The sequence below is a fragment of the Protopterus annectens genome, chromosome 1.part2 (assembly GCF_019279795.1).
Source record: "Protopterus annectens isolate FY-2018-M chromosome 1.part2, PAN1.0, whole genome shotgun sequence".
NCBI lineage: Eukaryota > Metazoa > Chordata > Ceratodontiformes > Protopteridae > Protopterus > Protopterus annectens.
In genome coordinates, this window is record NC_056727.1 from 878,871,617 (window position 1) to 878,891,453 (window position 19,837).

General features: G+C 44.0%; 1 protein-coding gene across 9 annotated transcripts in view; it reads right to left on the bottom strand.

Moving 5' to 3' along the window:
- Nucleotides 1-19,837, bottom strand: part of ZMYM4 (zinc finger MYM-type containing 4) — a 3,261,850-nt gene that overhangs the window by 1,140,081 nt on the left and 2,101,932 nt on the right. For all 9 annotated transcript variants that reach the window (XM_044059341.1, XM_044059348.1, XM_044059366.1 and 6 more), the window contains one exon: nt 13,717-13,861. In XM_044059341.1, the coding sequence (XP_043915276.1) occupies nt 13,717-13,861 (145 nt within the window). The remainder of the gene's footprint in view (nt 1-13,716; nt 13,862-19,837) is intronic.

The following is a 19,837-nucleotide window of genomic DNA, read 5'->3' on the forward strand; positions in this document are numbered from 1 at the left end:
TAAAGCCATGTCCAACCCGGAATTAATGGACATGCTGCACCTCAGAAAATCCAAATCCCATGGAGCCACGCGCTCGAGAGACTTGAACCTCAGCACTGAAATAAATAGGACATGCTGGAGGGACAGATTCATAACCCAGAGGCTCCCTTCACTCTGGAATAAAATCCCAGTCCAGGTTAGGCAGAGTCCCTCATTGACTCTCTTCAAGAGGAATCTTGATGAGTGGATGGGAGATCGTAGGTTTACCCTGGGTATCACTTCTGTGTCACTGTTAGACAGAGGCACAGTATACTAACCTCGAAAAAGGGCAGAGCAAAATTAATTTAAAATGGGTGGCGAAAGCCAAACACACTCTGGCTAGGCTTACTAGAATGAACCTATGAACCAAGGATGATGCCACAGTATGAACATAATGATTGATTTTAAAAACTGTCTTACTTTCTGGTGTCACTCCAGGGGAATGCAATATCTGTCAGCATGGGGGGACATGGTCAAGTGACCACATTGTTTTGCCAAGGATAGGCTACACCTGTCCCCCTAGGCTTTCGGACACTGGCTAAAATTTTATCCAGTCCCTTAAAGACTTTTTTAGGCAATGCCAAAAAGACAAAACTACCAACAAAGTGAAAGTCTACAAGCAAACTTAAGGTGTTACTGCTCAGTGCTAGCAGCCTAAACAAACTCTAAACCCTTCAAGCCCTCCTCACTCTGGAGAATGCAGACTTCTGTGCCATGACTGAGACTTGGTTTAAAGTCACAGAAAGTACTCTGGCAGTGCAAGGCTACAATGCTTTCCACACATTTAGACCAGCAACTGCACAGACTGGAGTCAAAGGTGGATGACACCACGGAGCTCATATTCATGTGTAAGTCGCCATACATAAGGTACCACACCATATCATGGCTAGCTTAGGTCACAATCTATGTTCCTAGAGTTTCATGACTCTTACCTAAACCTACTAAAGGTGCTCACCATCCAACCAAACACCCTATTCAGTTGTGTAGACTTAACATAAATGTAGATGTTCAAGTGTATTCACTGCTGCAGTGGAAGCCCCTGGCTGGCTTGACTACCAGAGAAATTTCTCCTCCTCCTGAAGCCAGCAGATGCCCTGACTGATGTCAGGGCATCTGGGTATAAAGTGCACTGGCCAGCGCCATAAACTCAGTAATTTCTTGCCTGCAACTGACAGAAGTTCCCTAGCAGGTCTCTAAGGTCAAGGGCCTACGCTCAGCAAATTCCAGAGCATGTACAAAGGAGAAGGGAACAATCTAGAACTAGAGAGGAGAATAACCACCCCAATCCCATGGGCAAGAGGGGAAGGATGGTGGAAAAGAATACTGCAACAGTGAATACACTTGAACATCTACATACAAGCTGAAAGAAGGGTGAATGGAAAAATTAAGAGGAGGAAAGGATATTCTGAAAGATGTCAGTGACAAACTCCACTCTGGATTGGAGAAGGCTGGAATGGGATAACGTTTGGTTAAGGCGTGCACAGAGGAGCAAGTAGTGGCTTCCAAAATGCCCTTAGTGGCCACCTCTTTTAGAAAAATAGTAGATGAAGCTGTAGCCCTAGTGGAGTGTGACCTCACAGGGTCTGAAGGCTTCTTTCCATGATGACGGTAGCAAAACAAGACACAATGGGAGATCCACTTGGAGACTGACTTGGAACAGATCTCCCCTTAGAGCTACAGGCAAAAGCCACAAAAAGCCGGTCAGACTTTCTGACATTCTTTGTTCTTTCCAAGTAGTAATGCAGTTACCTATAAAACCCAAAGTATGAAGGATTCTTTCACCCTTGGTTTGAGGGTTAGGAAAGAAGGTAGACAAGTGGATGGTCTGGTTTAGAGAGATATATGAAACCACTTTAGGCATAAAGGAAGGGTATGTCCTAACACAGGATCATTGGAAGTTACTAGGCTATTGGTCCTGAGGCCCTTATAAGCCTAGCCAAGAGTTTAGCCCATGTTTAGGCAAGTCAGTACCCAAAGTCCCTGTCCACCAGGGACACAGGTGGAATCCCAGGGGTGTATTTTCCGTTTCCCATCCATTTATCCAGTTTGCGCTTAAAAAGGGATAATGAGGTACTCTGCTTGACATGGAGAGGGAGTCTATTCCACAGATTGGGGAGTCTTTGGGACACAAATCTGTCCCGCCAACAAGTTCTACTGATATCACAAACCAGGTTGAGGTCATGCGTACGGGTTACTAGAGTGGAACTTGACTTGCAAACATGCAGCAGTCTCATCAAGGCGGGGTCTGAGATTGCTTTGTATGCCACACAGATGTCATCTCTGAGGAGTCTGTAAAAAAACGAGACTCTTGTCTGGGTGGAAAGTGATAAAAGGTTCCACATACATATAAGGGCCTGAAGATTTGAAACCCTTACAGGCAAAATAACTGGTAGAAGGAAAGTGGTCTTCCATGACAGGAATTTACTATCTGCAAAGGCAGCTGGCTCTAAAGGTGGGAGGGTGAGCTTCTCCAGAATGAAATAGAGATCCCAGGGGTAACAGGAGGTTTTCTCAGGGGTCTATTGTGGACAACCCATCTCAGGAACTGTTTCATGAGGGGATGGAAGAAGATAGTGTCTGAGAAGGTAGGTAAGCTGAAACTGCTGAAGCATTAAAGGATCAGAAGCATCTGAGCTCGCACAAGGCTCTGTCCCTTTTGTCTGCACCATATAGTGAATCTCTTTCATTTGGCAGAGTAAGATTTTCTTGTGCTAGGTCTCCTGCCTTCTTTTAGAATGTCCAGGACCTGTTTGCGAAGGGGTGCCCCCCCAGGGGGTCAAGCTATGACTCAAGCTGTCAATTTGAGAGCGTTCAGGTTGGGACATATGATGGCGCCCTTGTTCTGTTAGCAGGTCGACTCACTGGGGCAGCAACCATGGTTCCTTCTTGCTTAGACTGAGCAACAGAAAATACCAGTGCTACCCTGGTCAATCTGAGGCTATCAGAATGACCCTTGACCCTTCTTCCCCTTATCTTCACCAGTATCCCGGCAGCAAGGGTATTGGGGGAAAAGTATAGAAGAATAGGCCTGTCCAAGGAAAGGAGAAGAAATCTCTCTTCCAGGCTCACTTTGTTTTGGTCCTTCAGTAAAACATTTGAATGTTATAATTTTCTTTGGTGGCAAAAGGGTCCATCTGTGACACACCTCATTCTTTGGCTATGGTGAGATAAACTTCCTGATGCAGTTACCAATTGTGAGGGTCTGACACGCTTTTGCTTAGGTGATCTTCCAGTTGATTAGTTTCTCCTGGTAAGTACTGTGCATGAGATGTAGGCCTAGGGAGTTTGCACTTTGCCAAAGGTCCATAGCTAGTACAGAGCTAGAAAAATAACCTTGTCTGGAGGAAGGAAGGCCTTCTGAAGTGACAAGTCCTGCAGAGCCTCCAAAAACACAATCCTGTTTGTGGGGGTGGTCTGAGACTTTTGGGTATTGATTCTAAACCCCAATGAAACCATAATCTCTTGAGTACAAAGGTAGTCTTCTTTGAACTTTTCCACATATGTTACCTGAATGAGGCAATCATTTAAACAGGGGCAAATCTGAATGTCCTTTGACCTGCAGAAGGCTAACACTAAGGCTAGGCATTTTGTGAAATCCCAGGGTGTAGTAAACAAGTCAAAGAGCAGAACATGATAATGCCTCACATCTGTTCTGAAGCACAAGAACCTCCTATGATAGTTTTCTATGGGAATGTGGAGGTATGTGTCCTTTAGATCTAAGGTTACCATGAAATCTTTGGGAGAGATAGTACAGTTTTGTACCTACCATAAATGTAGATGTTCGAGTGCTAATACAGCTGCAGTCATAACAGATGGGTTCTCCTGCCGTCAGGCGGGTCCTCGGTCGGCCGAATTCCAAAGTCTAGGTCCGGCGTCGGTTGTTGTCGCTTCTTCCCTGACGTCAGTGCGACAGGGGTATAAAAGAACCAGCCGACGCCATTTTCTTCAGTTTTTCTTGCCCCAGATGTCAGGTGCCCCCAGAAGGAAGGCAATACATAAATTTGTGTAATAAAGCAATGTCATATAATCAAAATACAGCAGTGCAAGCAAATACAACAAGAATGAATACCCCAATCAGGATGCATGAGGAGGTGTTAGTCAATAGGCCTGCCCCAAGAGGGGAAGGAGGAAGGGAAACCTGGACTGCAGCTGTATTAGCACTCGAACATCTACATTTATGGTAGGTACAAAACTGTACTATGTTCATCGTGCATACAGCTGCAGTCATAACAGATGGGTAGAATCCCAAAGCTAAGAAAGGGGTGGTAGGCACTAGGTGGAACTAGGAGGAGCCAGAATGCATACAAGACTGCAGTGGCAAAGCCCGCTCTAGATTTGGAGTATAATGGAAGGTGGTAGTGCTTGGAGAAGGTATGCACAGAACTCCAAGTGGCTGCTTCCAAAATATCTTTGGTAGGAACTCCTCTGAGAAAGGCTGCAGAGGTAGCCGTGGCCCTTGTGGAGTGAGATCTGATGGCTGTAGGTACAGTTTTGCCATGAAAAGAATAGCAAAAACGTATGCAGTGGGCTATCCATTTTGAGATTGTCTGTTTGGAAATTGGCTTTTCTTGAGCTCCTATAGCATAGGACACAAAGAGCTGTTCTGATTTTCTGGAAGGCTTTGTTCTGTCCAAATAATAATGCAGTTGTCTGTGGATGTCCAAGGAATGTAGTAATCTCTCCCCTTTGTTTTGAGGATTAGGGTAAAAGGTAGGTAAGTGTATAGCCTGATTCAAAGCTATCCTGGATACCACTTTTGGCATAAAGGACGGGTTGGTTCGTAAGGAAACTCTGTCCTGATGGAAGATGATAAAAGGCTGCACAGCCATGAGAGCTTGTAGTTCCAATACCCTACGAGCTGAGGTAATAGCCAGAAGGAAAGCTGTTTTCCAGGACAAATATTGCAAATCTGATGAGGAAGCTGGCTCAAAAGGAGGCAAGGTCAGCTTTTCTAGAATGAAATTGAGATCCCAAGCAGGTATTGGTTGTTTCCTTGGGGGTTTTAGATTCTTAGCCCCTCTGAGGAACTGTCTTAAGAGGGGGTGAGAGAATAAGGGTGGATAAGTGTTGTATTCTGCAGAAATGGCTGAGGCATGGATTTTGATGGAGGAGAATGAAAGTCCACTGCTTAGCAGCTCAGCTAGATACTGTAATATTTGAGGTAAATTCAGTTTTCCAGGATCCTGGCCCTTTCTCTCATTCCAGACACAAAACCATTTCCATTTTGCGGAGTAAGCTTTTCTAGTAGACGGCCTTCTGGCCTCCAAAATGACATCCTGCACCTCCTTGGAGAGTAGGGTCTGTTGTGATGCTAAGGAATCTACCATGCGACTAGATTGAGTGTTTTTAGCTGACTGTGAAGAGTTTTGAAGCTGTGCTGAGTCAGAAGAAGAGGCATTAGAGGCAGGGTCCATGGTGGGGAATGCGTCAGGCTCCTCAGGAGTGGGTACCAGTGTTGTCTTGGCCAGTCTGGAACAATGAGAATCATCTTTGGTCTGTCTGCTCTGGTTTTTAATAGAACTTTGGGCAGCAGAGGAAGAGGTGGGAAGGCATAAACTGTCATTGATGTCAAACTGAAAGAGAGAGCGTCCACTCTCCAGGCCTTTGGATGAAAAATCCTTGAGCAGAATTTTGTCAATTGATGATTTTTGTGGGAGGCAAAGAGATCTATGTCTGGCCTTCCCCATGCTTGAATTATCTCTGTAAAAACTTGAGGATGCAACTTCCATTCGTGTGGATCTGTCATATTTCTGCTTAGGTTGTCTGCCAGCGTGTTTTTCTTGCCTGGCAAGTACTGTGCTTGTAGTTTGATTTGTAAGTCCAGAGCCATGTTCCAAAGTGACATGGCCAGTCTGCATAGGGGGTATGAATGGGTTCATCCCTGTTTGTTTATGTACCACATTACTGTGGTGTTGTCCATCCTTATCAATAGTTGACCTGGTTGCAGAAGGTCTTTGAAAGCTATAATAACATTTATTACTGCTAGCATTTCCTTTTGATTGATGTGAAGGTGCTTTTCTTTTTGAGACCATTTGCCCTGAATGCACTGATCTGTCATGTGCGCCCCCCAGGCGTAGTCTGAGGCGTCTGTTGTGATGACTTGATTTGCTTGAGGCTTGATGAATGGGAGACCTGTGTTTGTTTGGCATGCTTGAGCCCACCACAGAAATTCCTTTTGAAGACATGGAATTAGTGGTATTATTGTTTCCAAACTGTGACTGTGTTGAGACCATAGGTTTTTCAGGTACCATTGAAGTTTCCTCATATGCAGCTTTGCACATGGGATTAGTAAGATGCAAGATGCCATGAATCAAAGAGCCTGCAGGATTTTCCTTGCAGTCAGCCTGGTGCAATTTGCTAGTGTTCTGAAGTATTGAGTTAGTTGCCCCTGCTTGGCGTGAGGTAGGCCATCTGGGTGTTTGTGTCCAAGTTGGCACCCAGGAAAATTATTTTCCGAGAGGGTATTAGCCTTGATTTCTTTTTGTTGACTGTGTATCCCAGAGAATTCAACAACATTATTACATAAGCCAGATGTTTCAGAAGAATGTGCTTGCTGTCCGCTTGGATCAGGCAGTCGTCCAAATAGGGGTATATTTGTATCCCTTGAAGTCTGCAGTAGGCAATTACTGATGCCAGGCATTTCGTGAATACTCTGGGTGCAGTAGATAAGCCAAAGGGCAATGCAGAGAATTGATAATGGGTTGAACCTGCAAGAAATCTGAGGTATCTTCTGCAATTTTGTCTGATTGGGACATGCAGGTATGCCTCCTTGAGGTCCAATGTTACCAGCCAAGACTCCTTGCCCAGCATGGGAAGAAGCTACTGTAGAGTGAGCATCTTGAATTTTGTGCAGTAGAAATGTGTTTAGGATGGATAGGTCCAAAATAGGTCTCCAATCTTTTCCCTTTCTTGGTACCAGGAATAGTCTGGAATAAAAACCTTGACCTTGTTCGTGCGTAGGTACCTCTTGAATAGCTTTCATGTCTATGAGATCTGAAATTTGTCTTTGTGCCTCTGCCCTTTGATTGTGTGGCAGGTTTGGCATGCCTCTCATTTTTGGAAGGGTGTGAAAATGGAATCTGTAGCCTCTGTTTATAATGTCCAGGATCCATTTGTCTTTTGTGACAATATGCCAATTTTTTGAAAATAATGCCAGTTTTCCGCCTAAGGGTGCTGCCATTTGAGTCTTGCTTGGCATGCAAAGGGGAAAGTCATTGGGCTTGCTTTCTGAATGGTTGCGAGTTATCCTCACCACCTCTTTGTGTAGGAGCTTGCCATTGTCTGCTTCTAAACGATCCTTGGGCTTGTCCACTGCCCCTCGGGCGCCTGTATCTACCTCTTTGGGGTCTGTCCGTGGCTGGAAAGGACTAATTTTTGGAAGGCCAATTTCTACTGAAACGTGGGGGTTGTACCTGTAGAAAATCTTTCACTGTTTGCATTGATTTAACCTTTTCCTCCATTTTCCTTAATACCTCCTCAGCATTAGCACCAAATAATACATCCTTTTGTAGAGGGGCATCTAGTAACTTAGCTTTGACATGATCTGGTAAGGTTTGTTCCTTGAGCCAGGCATGTCTACGTATGACTGATCCTGTAACAGCAGCTCTACATGAGGCCTCTAGAGCATCAAAACCACATTGTAAGGTATGTTTACCCACTTGTTCTGCACTATGCATCAAATCCTGCAACTCCTTCAAGTCTGGTTGTTCAGGTTGTGACATTTTACTTCTCAATTGTGATAACAAAAACTGTTGGTACTTTAGCATATGGAACTGACAGTTTAATGCCCTCATGGTTAAGGTGGCCGAGGTTTATACCTTTTTTCCCCACCTTTCTAAGGATCTGGAATCTCTCTCGGAAGGTAATGGATTTTTAGCAGTGGAGGCCTTAATTCCCTTGGGGCCCTGTGAGATAGTTTCTGGGTCAGCAGCATGGCTTTTGTATAGAAATTGGTGTGAGTCAGGAACCCTGTAATACCTGTCAGGCTTGACTGGGGCTGGAGGTAGAGAGTCCGGGTTAAGGCAGGCCTCCGAGTACACATCATCTAGTATGTCCAAGACAGGAGGTATAGCCAGAGGCCTGTGCTGAGGTAGCAAGAGAAATTCCCTAAGCCTTTTCTTGGAATCTGAATAATCTTGGCCTTCCCAGTGGAAGTGTTCCCTTAGGGTATGCAAAGTTTCCCCAAATGAGTAATCCTCTGGGGGGGATACAGAGGGAATGGACTCCTCTGCATCAGAGTCTTCAAAAGGGGAGTAAGAATGTTCCTGTTCATCAGAGTGCTCTGATATAATGGAGCCCTGATCAGAGGAGGGGATTCTTCCTCCACTCTGGGCCTTTGTCCGGGGGTTGAGACCCCTGATAAGAGTAATTAAATCCTCAGCCATTTTAAGCATCTGTTTTTTAGGCATGGGGCCTGGAGATGGGCCCTGTGTAGCTTGTCTCTTAGAATGCATGGCTGCTTTAGCCTTAGTGAAAGCCTTGATGGAAAAAGAAGAGGAAGGTCTGAAGACACCTTGAGAGGAGGTAGACCTGTCCACATTTTGAGATTCACTGCCAAGAGTGGCTTCGGTATCTGTAGTCGGGGTGTGGGCCGAGAAGCCTGCGACCTCGGGCACAGGAGACACCGCCAAAGAAGTGTCGTCGGTAGTCAGGGGCTGCGTAGGCACCTCGCTGAGAACCGGACCACGTGTAGTCAGCTTTGGCGTGGTGTCGGTAGAGGCCGCGGACCTCGTGTGTCGGTCCTTATCTTTGTGCTTTTTAGACAAAACTGGAGTCGGAGTATCCGACGACATAATATAGTTACATTTTTTGCCAAAATAATGCTGGGCGAACTCGGCCCGACGCTTAATGGTGCGTTTGTTGAATGTAGCACAAAAGTGACAGACCGAGACGTCGTGGTCTGGGCCTAAAAAAGGAATACAGAGGGAATGGAAATCCTTATGCGGTATTTGCTTCCCACATGAAATACAATTATTAACTTTGTCTGACATCGGTCTGAGGCAAGAAAAGTTTCCCCAACGGGGTACTTAGCTTTCAAGAAGACTTCGGTTGCAAAATTTTCGTAATTTCAGGAGCTGGCCGACCGGCACTTGCGAGCTGCTTCTGCTTTGGGCACCGCGCGGCAAGAAAGACTGGAGAAAATGGCGTCGGCTGGTTCTTTTATACCCCTGTCGCACTGACGTCAGGGAAGAAGCGACAACAACCGACGCCGGACCTAGACTTTGGAATTCGGCCGACCGAGGACCCGCCTGACGGCAGGAGAACCCATCTGTCATGACTGCAGCTGTATGCACGATGAACATCATGGGCAAAGGCTTTTCAAGTGTTAGCATTTTCAATTTTGGTGCCTGTAAGAATTGGTTGAGCCTTGTCAGGCCCAAAATTGGTCTCCACATACCTTTTTTTCTGGGGACTAGGAAAAGCCTCAAGTAAAAACCTTTTCCCTGTAAAGAGTTTGATAATGGTTCTACGGAACCTTAGGTGCACAGGAACTGTATTTGCTTTAAGGCCTCTGTCTGTTGGGTTGGTGGAATACATGAGAAACCTAATCAGATAAGAGGCTGTATGAACTGGAGTTTGTAACCTCTTTGAATGATTTTCAGTACCCACTGATCCGTGATAATAAGGGTCCAATTATTTAGAAGAAGGACAGCTGCCCTTCCTAGTCTGACAGGGGTTAGATAGGGGAAAGTGAGTGTCATGGAAGAGTCATGATTGCTTCCTACTGAGTCCCTGCATGCAAGATCCCACAAGCCTATTGGAATCTACCTACTATGGTCTTGGACTCTGCTGCTGCCTCTGACGCCTTCACCTTCAAGGTCTCCTATGTCTAGGCTTAGACTGGGAGGCTGGAAAGGAAAAGTGCTTGGTAGGGTACCTGCAGCTGAAGTGAGGAGGTTGGACCTGAAGAAAGTCCTTGACCGTTTGCATGGACTTGGCCTTATCCTTCATCTTCTTCAGCACGGCTTCAGACTTGGGGCTATAAAGAAAAACATTATATAGAGGAGCAGCCAAGAGACAGTTTTTGACATGTTGAGGGAGGGATTGTTCCCTTAGCCAGGCATATCTTCTAATGATGGATCCTGTACCTGCTGCTCTACTGGAAGCTTTCAGAGCATCACAGCCACAGTGCAAGAGTGCTTAGCTACATGACAGCAAGAATTGCACAATTCCAGCAGGTCCCTGGAGAGGGCCTTATTCTCAATCCCTACCAGTTTTTGTGTAATTTGGTCTAAAATGGTTGCCTGGTACTTTACCATATGAAACTGGCAGTTCAAATCTCTCATGAGGAGGGTCACACAGATGTAGACTTTCTTTCCAAACTTGTCCAAGGTTCTTATCTCCCTGTTAATTGCCATGAGGTTTTTGAAGGTACTCGCTTTTACTCCTTTAGGGTCCTGAGTCACCACTTCAGGGGTTGCTACAGGGATCTTGAAAAGGTGTCTGTGGGAATCCAGAACCCTGTAAAATCTGTCAGGATTCTGAGGAGCAGGGGGAGGGAGTCTGCTTGCAATGAAGAATCCAAGACATCATCCACCACCTCGAAGGTTGGAGGAATGGCAAGAGGTTATGCTCAGGGAGATTTAGAAATTCCTTAACCCTCTTCTTGGATTGTGGATAGTCCTGTGCTTCCCATTTAAAGTGTTCCCTCAGGGTATGTAGGGTCCCCCACAGAAAATGTCCTGGGGGGGGGGGGGGGAGGCAAGGTTCTCCTCAGAATATGAATCTCCATAGGAAGCAATGGCTAAATCTTCCTCAAAGGTGGATTTATCATCTTCCTTGGAGTCAAAAGAATCAGAAGACACCTGGGGGCAAATATCCCTTTTTGTTTTACCTGGAGAAGATACAGGGGCAGAACTAGGGTGAGAGAGAGGCATCTGGATCTCACCATGGAAATCAAATCTTCCACCAATCCAACTATGTCTTGTTGAGCTTCAGACTGGAAGTCATTAGGCCTCAGCTGGTGAAAGCTGGATGTGACCTTTTTATATGAGGCCTTAGACTTAGGCCAGAGGAGGACATCTACACTAGGGCCAGTATGCGGATAGAAAGTCAAATCCTAAGGACAGTGAACCGAGGCAATCTCCTGATGATAAGAGGCTCCAGATACTCCATCAGTTTGAAAATGGTGGTTGGAAGCCGCAACTTACGAAGCAGCTCTGGACCCAACCAATCAGCTAAGTCCTTCAACTTAAAAGAAAACAGAGGGACCCGGTGGCATATCAGACTCCAAATGGGTCTCGATAGGGGCCTGTGCCACAAACTCAGTCATCGGAGAGGAATGCAAGGGAGTAGACAATCACAGCTTGTGCTGTCAAATGTCACTAATCCAATTGGTTCTGGCTCCTAAGACTGCAATCCTGTACCCACAAGAGAAGGTCCCACATGATTTGAAACATTTACCTAAATTAAGGGCTTGAACAGCTCATGCTAACCACAGGAAGAAATAATGAATTACCCTCTACCTACGCACTGAACTCTGTTGGTCTTTGGGACAGACCTCAGCAAAGGAAACTCAGTCCAAGTATGACAAATAACATTGTGGCTGCAAAACTCAATATGCTGCTCCCAAGAATCAGGCCAACTGTGAGCATGTTCCAGTTGACTATCCTAAGGGAAGTACTCTACAATCTGAGGATGCATCTCTCAGTAGTAGGAATGAAGATGGGTGAGCTCTTCTTCTGGTCCCTTGTCAACCACCAAAAGGGAGGACAGGCATGAAATCAATACTTGCAACACATTCAAATTAAATGGCCATACGCTTACCCTCCTTTTTTTGCCGTTTGACTGTTCTATGACAGAGACATGAGCCGAGTATGGTAATTTCCCTCTGATGCCCCAGCTGTGGCGCATTCAGCCATTAAGTTAGGTAGACAGATACTCCTTCCAAAGTTTGTGGGTGGGTAGTTAGTTAATTAATGGCATGTAAGGCAGGTTTATTCACCTGGTATTGTTCCATAGAGTACAGAAAATTCCAGTGAGAGTCACAGGTCATGGCGAATTGTTTGGCACTACACAGTCACTTCCACCATGTTAGGTATACACTGAAGCAAACTCATTTGTGAGCCTCTAAGGAGGGTCCTTAATGCTATATTTTGTTAGTGTAACCTGAAGTTAGAAACTGTCACTGGGGATTTCATGCCCTGCCCCTTTTCCACAACAGTGGGACGCAATAAGGAGAAGGCAATATTTAGTGTCAGGCACTGACACAGGTAACTAGGTAAAGGCTGAACTCTTTCTAAACGAAGAAGTGCTTCTTTGAAAGAAGTGAGGAGTGGGATGATATAAAGGAACAAGCATCACTGAAAGCATTAGCAGCAGTGTGTCATTCTTTGAAGTAGCTACAATGACTTCAGCTGTGCAACATGGATGGGCTATAAGACAGTAGACATTCCCAATTCCAGGCAATGTGTGGGAACTGAAGCTGTTTGTCACATACATCATTCCTTGCCCCTCCTAAAAACTCTCACACAAACAGACCTTTTACACAGTTACCAAGAATGTTAAAAGTAATACATGGAAAAATAATCTAACAAAAGTAGGTTCTAGAGAAAATAAGGAAAATCCTGCACTGGTAGCATACTGGTATAAAGCCCTGGCTACATTTCAGGAGATCTCTGTTCAGCTAGTAGTTTGTGTTCTTAATAGAGCAGACAGTGGGATGGGAGTGTCCATCAGGGAAGGGACGCTGGCTCTCATCTGTCTCACGGAGTCCTGCCATGAATATGTGGGAGTGGCCTCCAAAGCCAGTGATCGTAGCCCGTCAACTCACATAGAGGACGCGCACATGCACTTACCAGGCCCTTTCAGTGGGACAAGTGCTCACGTCTTCACCACAGACATGGTTAGGTCATAAAATGCAAAATGCTGTTAATGTCATGAAGACGTCAAGAGCACAAAGCACTATTATGACTGCATGGATGATAAACCACCTCCCTTTGGTTAGCTTAACGTTTGACTTGGGGAAAGCTTGATGGTCAGCAGGCACGGGGGACAAAAATTATGCAAAACAAATTCTTAGTGAAAAGAAATTCCATGACCTACCAATAATGAGAAGCTCATCAGAAGGTAATGAAAAGGTCAACAATTACAGTAAAGACAGAAAATCAAGGAATAACATACTTACTAAAGTGAAGTAAGGAGGATCTGATACTTCTCTAAGCAAAGCATTTTACCAAGGGCAAATGCTTCCACTTCAAGCTAAAATACAAACACTGAGCTAACACTGCAACTACATAGAATCAAATAAAATATTCAGTATTCCAGTTGGTGTGTGCTGGAAATATGATCAAAAAGATCTGAAAAAGGTGACTGAAGGAGCATCAGAAAAGGGATGGGTGTACCCATCATAGGTGGGAAGACACTTGATATATTCCCTAAGGGGGGGTGGTCCAAAGAGGGGTCTGGCCCTCAAATGTAAACAATGACTGAGGTGGTTGGAGAAAATGGTAGGTCATTAACCCTCCCAAGACAGAAGCACAGATGAGCACAACCCCTAAGACACTCTAAGTTCCACAACTGGGCCCAGAAAAAAACAGAACAAGCCCCGGGTGGTTGCAGAGTAGCTGGTAGACCTTGCATGAACAATGCATACTGGGGGCCAGGGCAGTAACAATGAGGTCAGAAGGGGCAAAAGAAAAAAAAACTGAAACAGTACTTACAAAAAAAAAAAAAAAAAAAAAAAAAAAAATGACATACCTGTCTGACAGTCCTTTGTTTGAGTATGAGGTTTACATGAGGTTGCCTTAGTCTGTGTAATAGGCTTACACAAAAGGGCCTTATTTTTCAAAAGTCTAGGTGGGGCTGAGGCTGGCATCTTCAGTGCATCTGTTTGGGTACTGGCCTGAAAGAAAATGGAGAGAGATGCAGAAATAAATGCAATGAATATCAAGAAACTTTTGTATGCGTACCTCTAACAAAGTTGCTGTTACTCAATTCATAGTCAAACTACCTTATTTGTAAAAATAAAATCACTAATCCACTGCCAGTGATCTTTCTGTACAAATCCCCTTCCTAGTGATTTCACCAGCTCCAGTCACTCCTGTGAAAGAAAAGTACATACCCATCATAAATTGCAGATGCTCTTCGTGCATCAGTTGATCTAAGAGAGGACCTTCCCTGGTTGGGTTCTTCATCTTCAACAAAATTTATCTGGGGATTTCCACACAACTGTACAAACTCACACTGAAATGTGATGCGCTGGTTAAATGAAAATAAACAGCATAGAGTCTTAAACCCTTTCGATTACCACCATGCTGCTAAGAGGCACTTTTCAGCAAATTAAGAAATAATGAAAATCCAAAATTACATTATCAATTCAGCAATACAAAAAAGTACGTAACTGCCTCCAACAGCTGCAGCTGATGCAGGAGACACCTACCCACATGGGCATGGTAGAAGAGTATTCTTGACCCGGCAACGAGGGTTACTGATCCATTTATATTTATTTATTTAAATTTGTTGACCGTGAGTGTCCGACTGGACGTAGGTCCATTTTCAGCGGAGGCCCGGGGAGAAAAGCTCCACAGTTAAAATAAACAGACAGTATATACATTAGATTACATAGTGAATAACAATTTACATAGCAATTACAACATATTTACAGATGAAGAACATAGTACATCAGTAGACAACCAGAATCTTTATCTGTGAAGTGCATACCAGACATTAACAAATGTTACAAGAAGAAGACGTTCGTGCTGTATAATAAGTACTGGCTTATGAGCATCTGAGCTTGCTATAATCAAGGTAGTTAGTGGAGTGGAAAGAAAGGTAGTGGTTGGATGGGGTGGATGATATTAGAGTGGGAGTTGTAGAGGCATAGCCAGTATGTTTTTAGTTGCGCTTTTAGTAAAGTTTTGAAGTGGGTGCCTGATGGTATGGAGGTAATTGTGGGTGGGAGTGAGTTCCATAATTTGGCTATGGCGCAAGAGAATAGTGCTTCACCAGCAGAGTTATTGGCTTTAGTGATCTGCAAGTGATTTTTGCTGCTGGATCTTAGTGGTCTGGTGGTGCGATAGGGTTGGAGTAGATTCTGGAGGGATGGGACATTTAGTGGATGGTTTACTAGTTTGTGGGCGAGTGAGAGTTGATACCACTGAAGGAGGTGAGGGAGTTCAAGCCAGTCCAGTTCAGCAAGTGAAAGACAGTGGTGACTATGGTAGGATGCCCCTGTGGCGAATTTGGCGATTTTGTTGTAGCAGGTCTCTAGCTTGTTTAGATCACATTGCCTTAGGTTGGTATATATTGGAGAGGCATAAAGTAGGGTGGAGATAAGGTGGGAATTTGCTATTGAAATCTTTGCTGCTTTGGTGAGAAATTGCTTATTTCTGTATAACGCTCCTAGTTTTTTGTGGACTTTTTTTATAGTCATGGATATGTGAATGTCAAATTTTAGTTTATTGTCTATTTCCACTCCTTGCAATTTGGTGTGTTCAGTTGGGTATATAGTGGTGTTGTCTTTTGCCGTGATGTTAAAGTGAGAGTTGTTTTGAGTATGTTTGGTGGGTTGGAAGATGAGTAGTTTAGTTTTGTTTGGGTTGAGTATTAATCGGGCATCGGATAACCATGTTTCAACAGAGGAAAAGGCTTCCTGTGTGACTTTTTGCAGTTTTGGTAGGGACTGGGCTGAGCAGATGATGGTCGAGTCATCTGCGTATTGTATGAGTGTGCCATGTTTGGTGGCAGAGGCTAGATTATTGGTGTAAACAGAGAAGAGTAGGGGTCCAAGGATGGATCCTTGGGGAACCCCTATGGGGACAGGTAGTTGGGGAGATGTGTCATTCTGCCATACAACAGTAAGAATGTGCCTGTTATTTTAGACAATGAGGAATCTCCTTAATGGTTTCACTGCCTGGAGAGACGCCCAAGCAGCAACAACTAGGATGGAAGGTCGAGTACTGAAGCAATTTTTTTTCTAAACAAAGCCCAACTTCAGAAGTTGACATGGAGACACTAATATTCGTTGAAAGGTGTACACCAAAGAAAAGGAGGTAACGACAAAGATATCTGCCATAAAGCAATTCTTGAAACACTGGCTTAATAACACAGAGACAGGGCACCTCTCTGCACATACATTAATACAAGTTTAGGAAAGAAGTTGGTCCACTGGTAGGGCATCGCAGCAAGATATCCAAACAAGTTATCTCAGGGTAAAACCGGGGGTGGCAACAATGCTCTGATATCACTAAACTAGAAAGCCCTTTTCCTGCAATATGAATCCCACTATGGACAGAACTCTGACAAAAATATAGGCACAGGAGACATATTCAAAGTTAAACACATATACAGAGACTCAAAGAGAAATATAAGGACCACAGACATTGAATTAACAAAGTGTTTCATGTCCAGTGACACTACCAATATGCCTTGTAGAATGGAATTACAGCCTGGAAAGTGTGTACAGTGAGTTCATACAATCCTAACAAGGAAATGTGTTTCCTTACTCTGAAGGTTTTGCAGACTCTTCAATTCCTCAGAAGAGGAGGACAAGGGCCTACCTCAGGAGCTCCATGAAGGATGAATGGTTCTTTAATGAAGCTCCTGAACAGGGAAAATCTAAGGGGAATACTTGAGCTGCCCCATCCAATGTAAACACATTCGAAAAGCTGTTGGTGCTCAAGCTGCACTGCAAGGAAGTAAGAATTAAACTGGGCAAAACAAAATCCGCCAAAAGACTGCAAATGAGACTAAGAACCAGACAGCATGCTGCCAAAGACATTGAAGGGAACTGGTAAATCCAAAGAGTACTTCTGGTGACCAACAATATAAAAAAACTCCAGCCTTCTGTAACACTGTAACGTGTTAGTTTACTGAAAGACTGAAGATTGTTCCTGTACTGGAACGTCTTCAGAATCTGACCCCTCACAAACCTCACTTCCTTTAAAAAGGTTTTTGTTAAAGCCATATCAGACTTTTACTTAATAAATAAAATTAAAATAGTGCAAGTTATAAAAAACACTGTAAAACTTGATTTATTTCTACTGTCTGTTTTTTACAGTGTTATATAAAATCTAACAAAATGGTCCTTATAACATCTGAATGTTCCTCGGACGGCTTATTATACAACAGACATTGCAAATGTGATTACCCTTCTGTCGCTCATCTAGTCAGGATAAAATGGACGAGTCTTTGTGGGTTCTGTTCAGGCAGCTTTATTATGTACAAACATATCAGGATTGAAACTTAACTTTAACTTGGATAAACTTATAAACAAACGAGCTATTACACTCACACATGCTCACTCTCTGGCTGCACTCTCAAAATGCCACTGAGGCTAGCACATGCTTCCTACTTATATACATGTTTAGTCCTTGAAACACTTCTTAAAGGAAAACTCCACCTTAAAACTCAAAAAACATTTTTTCATTGTATCTTTGTTTTTGAGCTATTTTAATGCCTCAAAATCACTCCAAGTGCTTCTTTTACAATTTAATGTGTTTCTCTCAAAATGGTAGATGATGGGGCCTGCCCTGGTAACGTGATCTTATTTTCTTGCTTTCCTTCCTTTTTCCCAGAATACATTTCAAGCCCTCTTTATATGACTCATGCCAGACATAAGGAAGTGGTGCTGTTTTCTCATGCCATTAAAATATAATGGCAGGACTGTGAAGCACTGTCATCTAAACACACTTCTGTAAAAGAGCTGCTTCTCTGTTAACCTGACTGAGCCTCATTTATCTGTCTACCAGAGCTTGTTCTATGCTATAAACAGCTGTTAGCTACTTGCAGCAAACGAAAGCAGATAAAAAACATTTTGTAAGAGGAGTCTTGTAATCCTAACAAACTTGATAAACATTCCCCCATACTCTCATGCTGAGGTGTGAAAAATCTCACTGCAGTAAATAATCCTTGCTGTACACTTACAAGTGACAAGTAGTAGGACTGTAAAAGTACAGTTTTGTACCTACCATAAATGTAGATGTTTGAGTGTATACACTGCTGCAGTTATTACACTTGGGTTATCCTGCTGTCAGGCAGTTCCCCAGTCGGCCTGAGTTCCAAAGTCTTGGCCCGGCGTCAGTTGATGTCACCTCCTCCCTGACGTCAGTGCGACAGGGGTATATAAGATGCAGCCAACGCCATTTTCTTCAGTTTTTCTTGCCCCAGATGTCAGGTGCCTCTAAATAGGTAGGCAATTCCAACTGCTAATGAAACATACATAAGAAAAGCAAAAAAAAAAAACAACTTACAGCTACCAGCAAATATTCCCATAGGTAGTAAGGGTAGAAGACATAGGTACGTACCAGCCAGTAAGAGGGGAAGGAGGGAGGGTAACCTGGAAAGCTGGACTGCAGCAGTGTATACACTCAAACATCTACATTTATGGTAGGTACAAAACTGTACTATGTTCATCGTGTTACACTGCTGCAGTCATTACACTTGGGTAGAATCCCAAAGATGAGGTAGGGTGGCTGGTTCTATAACGCATTAGGGGTGGCTATAAGGCCCTGCAGCACTGCAATGGCAAAGCCAGCTCTGGATTTAGAGTATAGAGGCAGACGGTAATGCTTGGTGAAGGTATGTACAGAACTCCCAAGTTGCTGCTTACAAAATATCCTTGGTAGGTACTCCCCTGAGGTAGACAGTTGAAGTGGCTGTTGCCCTGGTGGAGTGAGATCTAATGCTGCTAGGTACAGGTTTTCCATGGTATGTGTAGCAGAAAGGTACACAATGGCCTATCCATTTTGAGATAGTCTGTTTTGAAATGGCTTTTCCTTGTGCTCCTGCAGCATATGCTACCAATAATTGCTCAGATTTTCTGAAAGCTTTGGTTTTGTCCAAGTAGAAGCGTAACTGCCTGTGAATGTCCAAAGAGTGCAGAAGTCTCTCCCCTTTATTCTGTGGTTTAGGATAAAAAGTTGGCAGGTGAATAGTTTGGTTTAGAGCCACACTGGATACCACCTTTGGCATAAATGTAGGGTTAGTTCTTAAAGACACCCTGTCCTGGTGGAAAATGAGGAAAGGTTCCACAGCCATTAGTGCCTGTAATTCTGAAACTCTTCGTGCTGATGTTATTGCCAGGAGCAGAGCAGTTTTCCAAGATATATATTTTAATTTTGCTGTGTTAGCTGGCTCAAAAGGAGGTAAAGTTAATTTTTCCAAAATAAAGTTGAGGTCCCAAGTTGGAGTAGGTGCTCTACGGGGCGGTCTTATGTTTTTAGCCCCTCTGAGGTACTGTTTTAACAGAGGATGAGAGAAAATTGGTGGATCCGTGTTGTAATGAGAAGAGATGGCAGAGGCGTGGATCTTGATTGATGAGAAGGAGAGGCCTTTGTCCAGCATCTCAGTTAAGTATTGTAGTATCTGAGGAATGTTTGGGACAAGAGGGTCAAGGCTGTGAGCTTGGTTCCAGGCACAGAATCTCTTCCATTTATCCGAATAGGCTTTCCTGGTACTAGGCCTTCTGGCCTCCAGAATGACATCCATAACAGCCTTGGAGAGAGGCATTGCTTGCTTGACTAAGGAATCTTCCATGCAGCTAGGTTTAAGGTCTTTAGCTGGCTGTGTAGTATTTGATTGTTGTGCTGAGTCAGCAGATGTGGGATTTGAGGTAAAATCCAGGGTGGTTCTTGTGCTAAGCTCCTTAAGATTGGGTACCAGTGCTGGCGTGGCCAGTCTGGTGCAATCAGGATCATCTTTGGCTCTTCTTGCCTGGCTTTTATGAGTATCTTTGGCAGGAGAGGTAGTGGTGGGAAAGCGTATACTTGTAGGTTCCCCCAGCTGAATGAGAGGGAATCCACTTTCCACGCTTGTGGATGGTAACTCCTTGTGCAGAATTTTTGTAGCTGGCAGTTTATTGTGGATGCAAACAGATCTA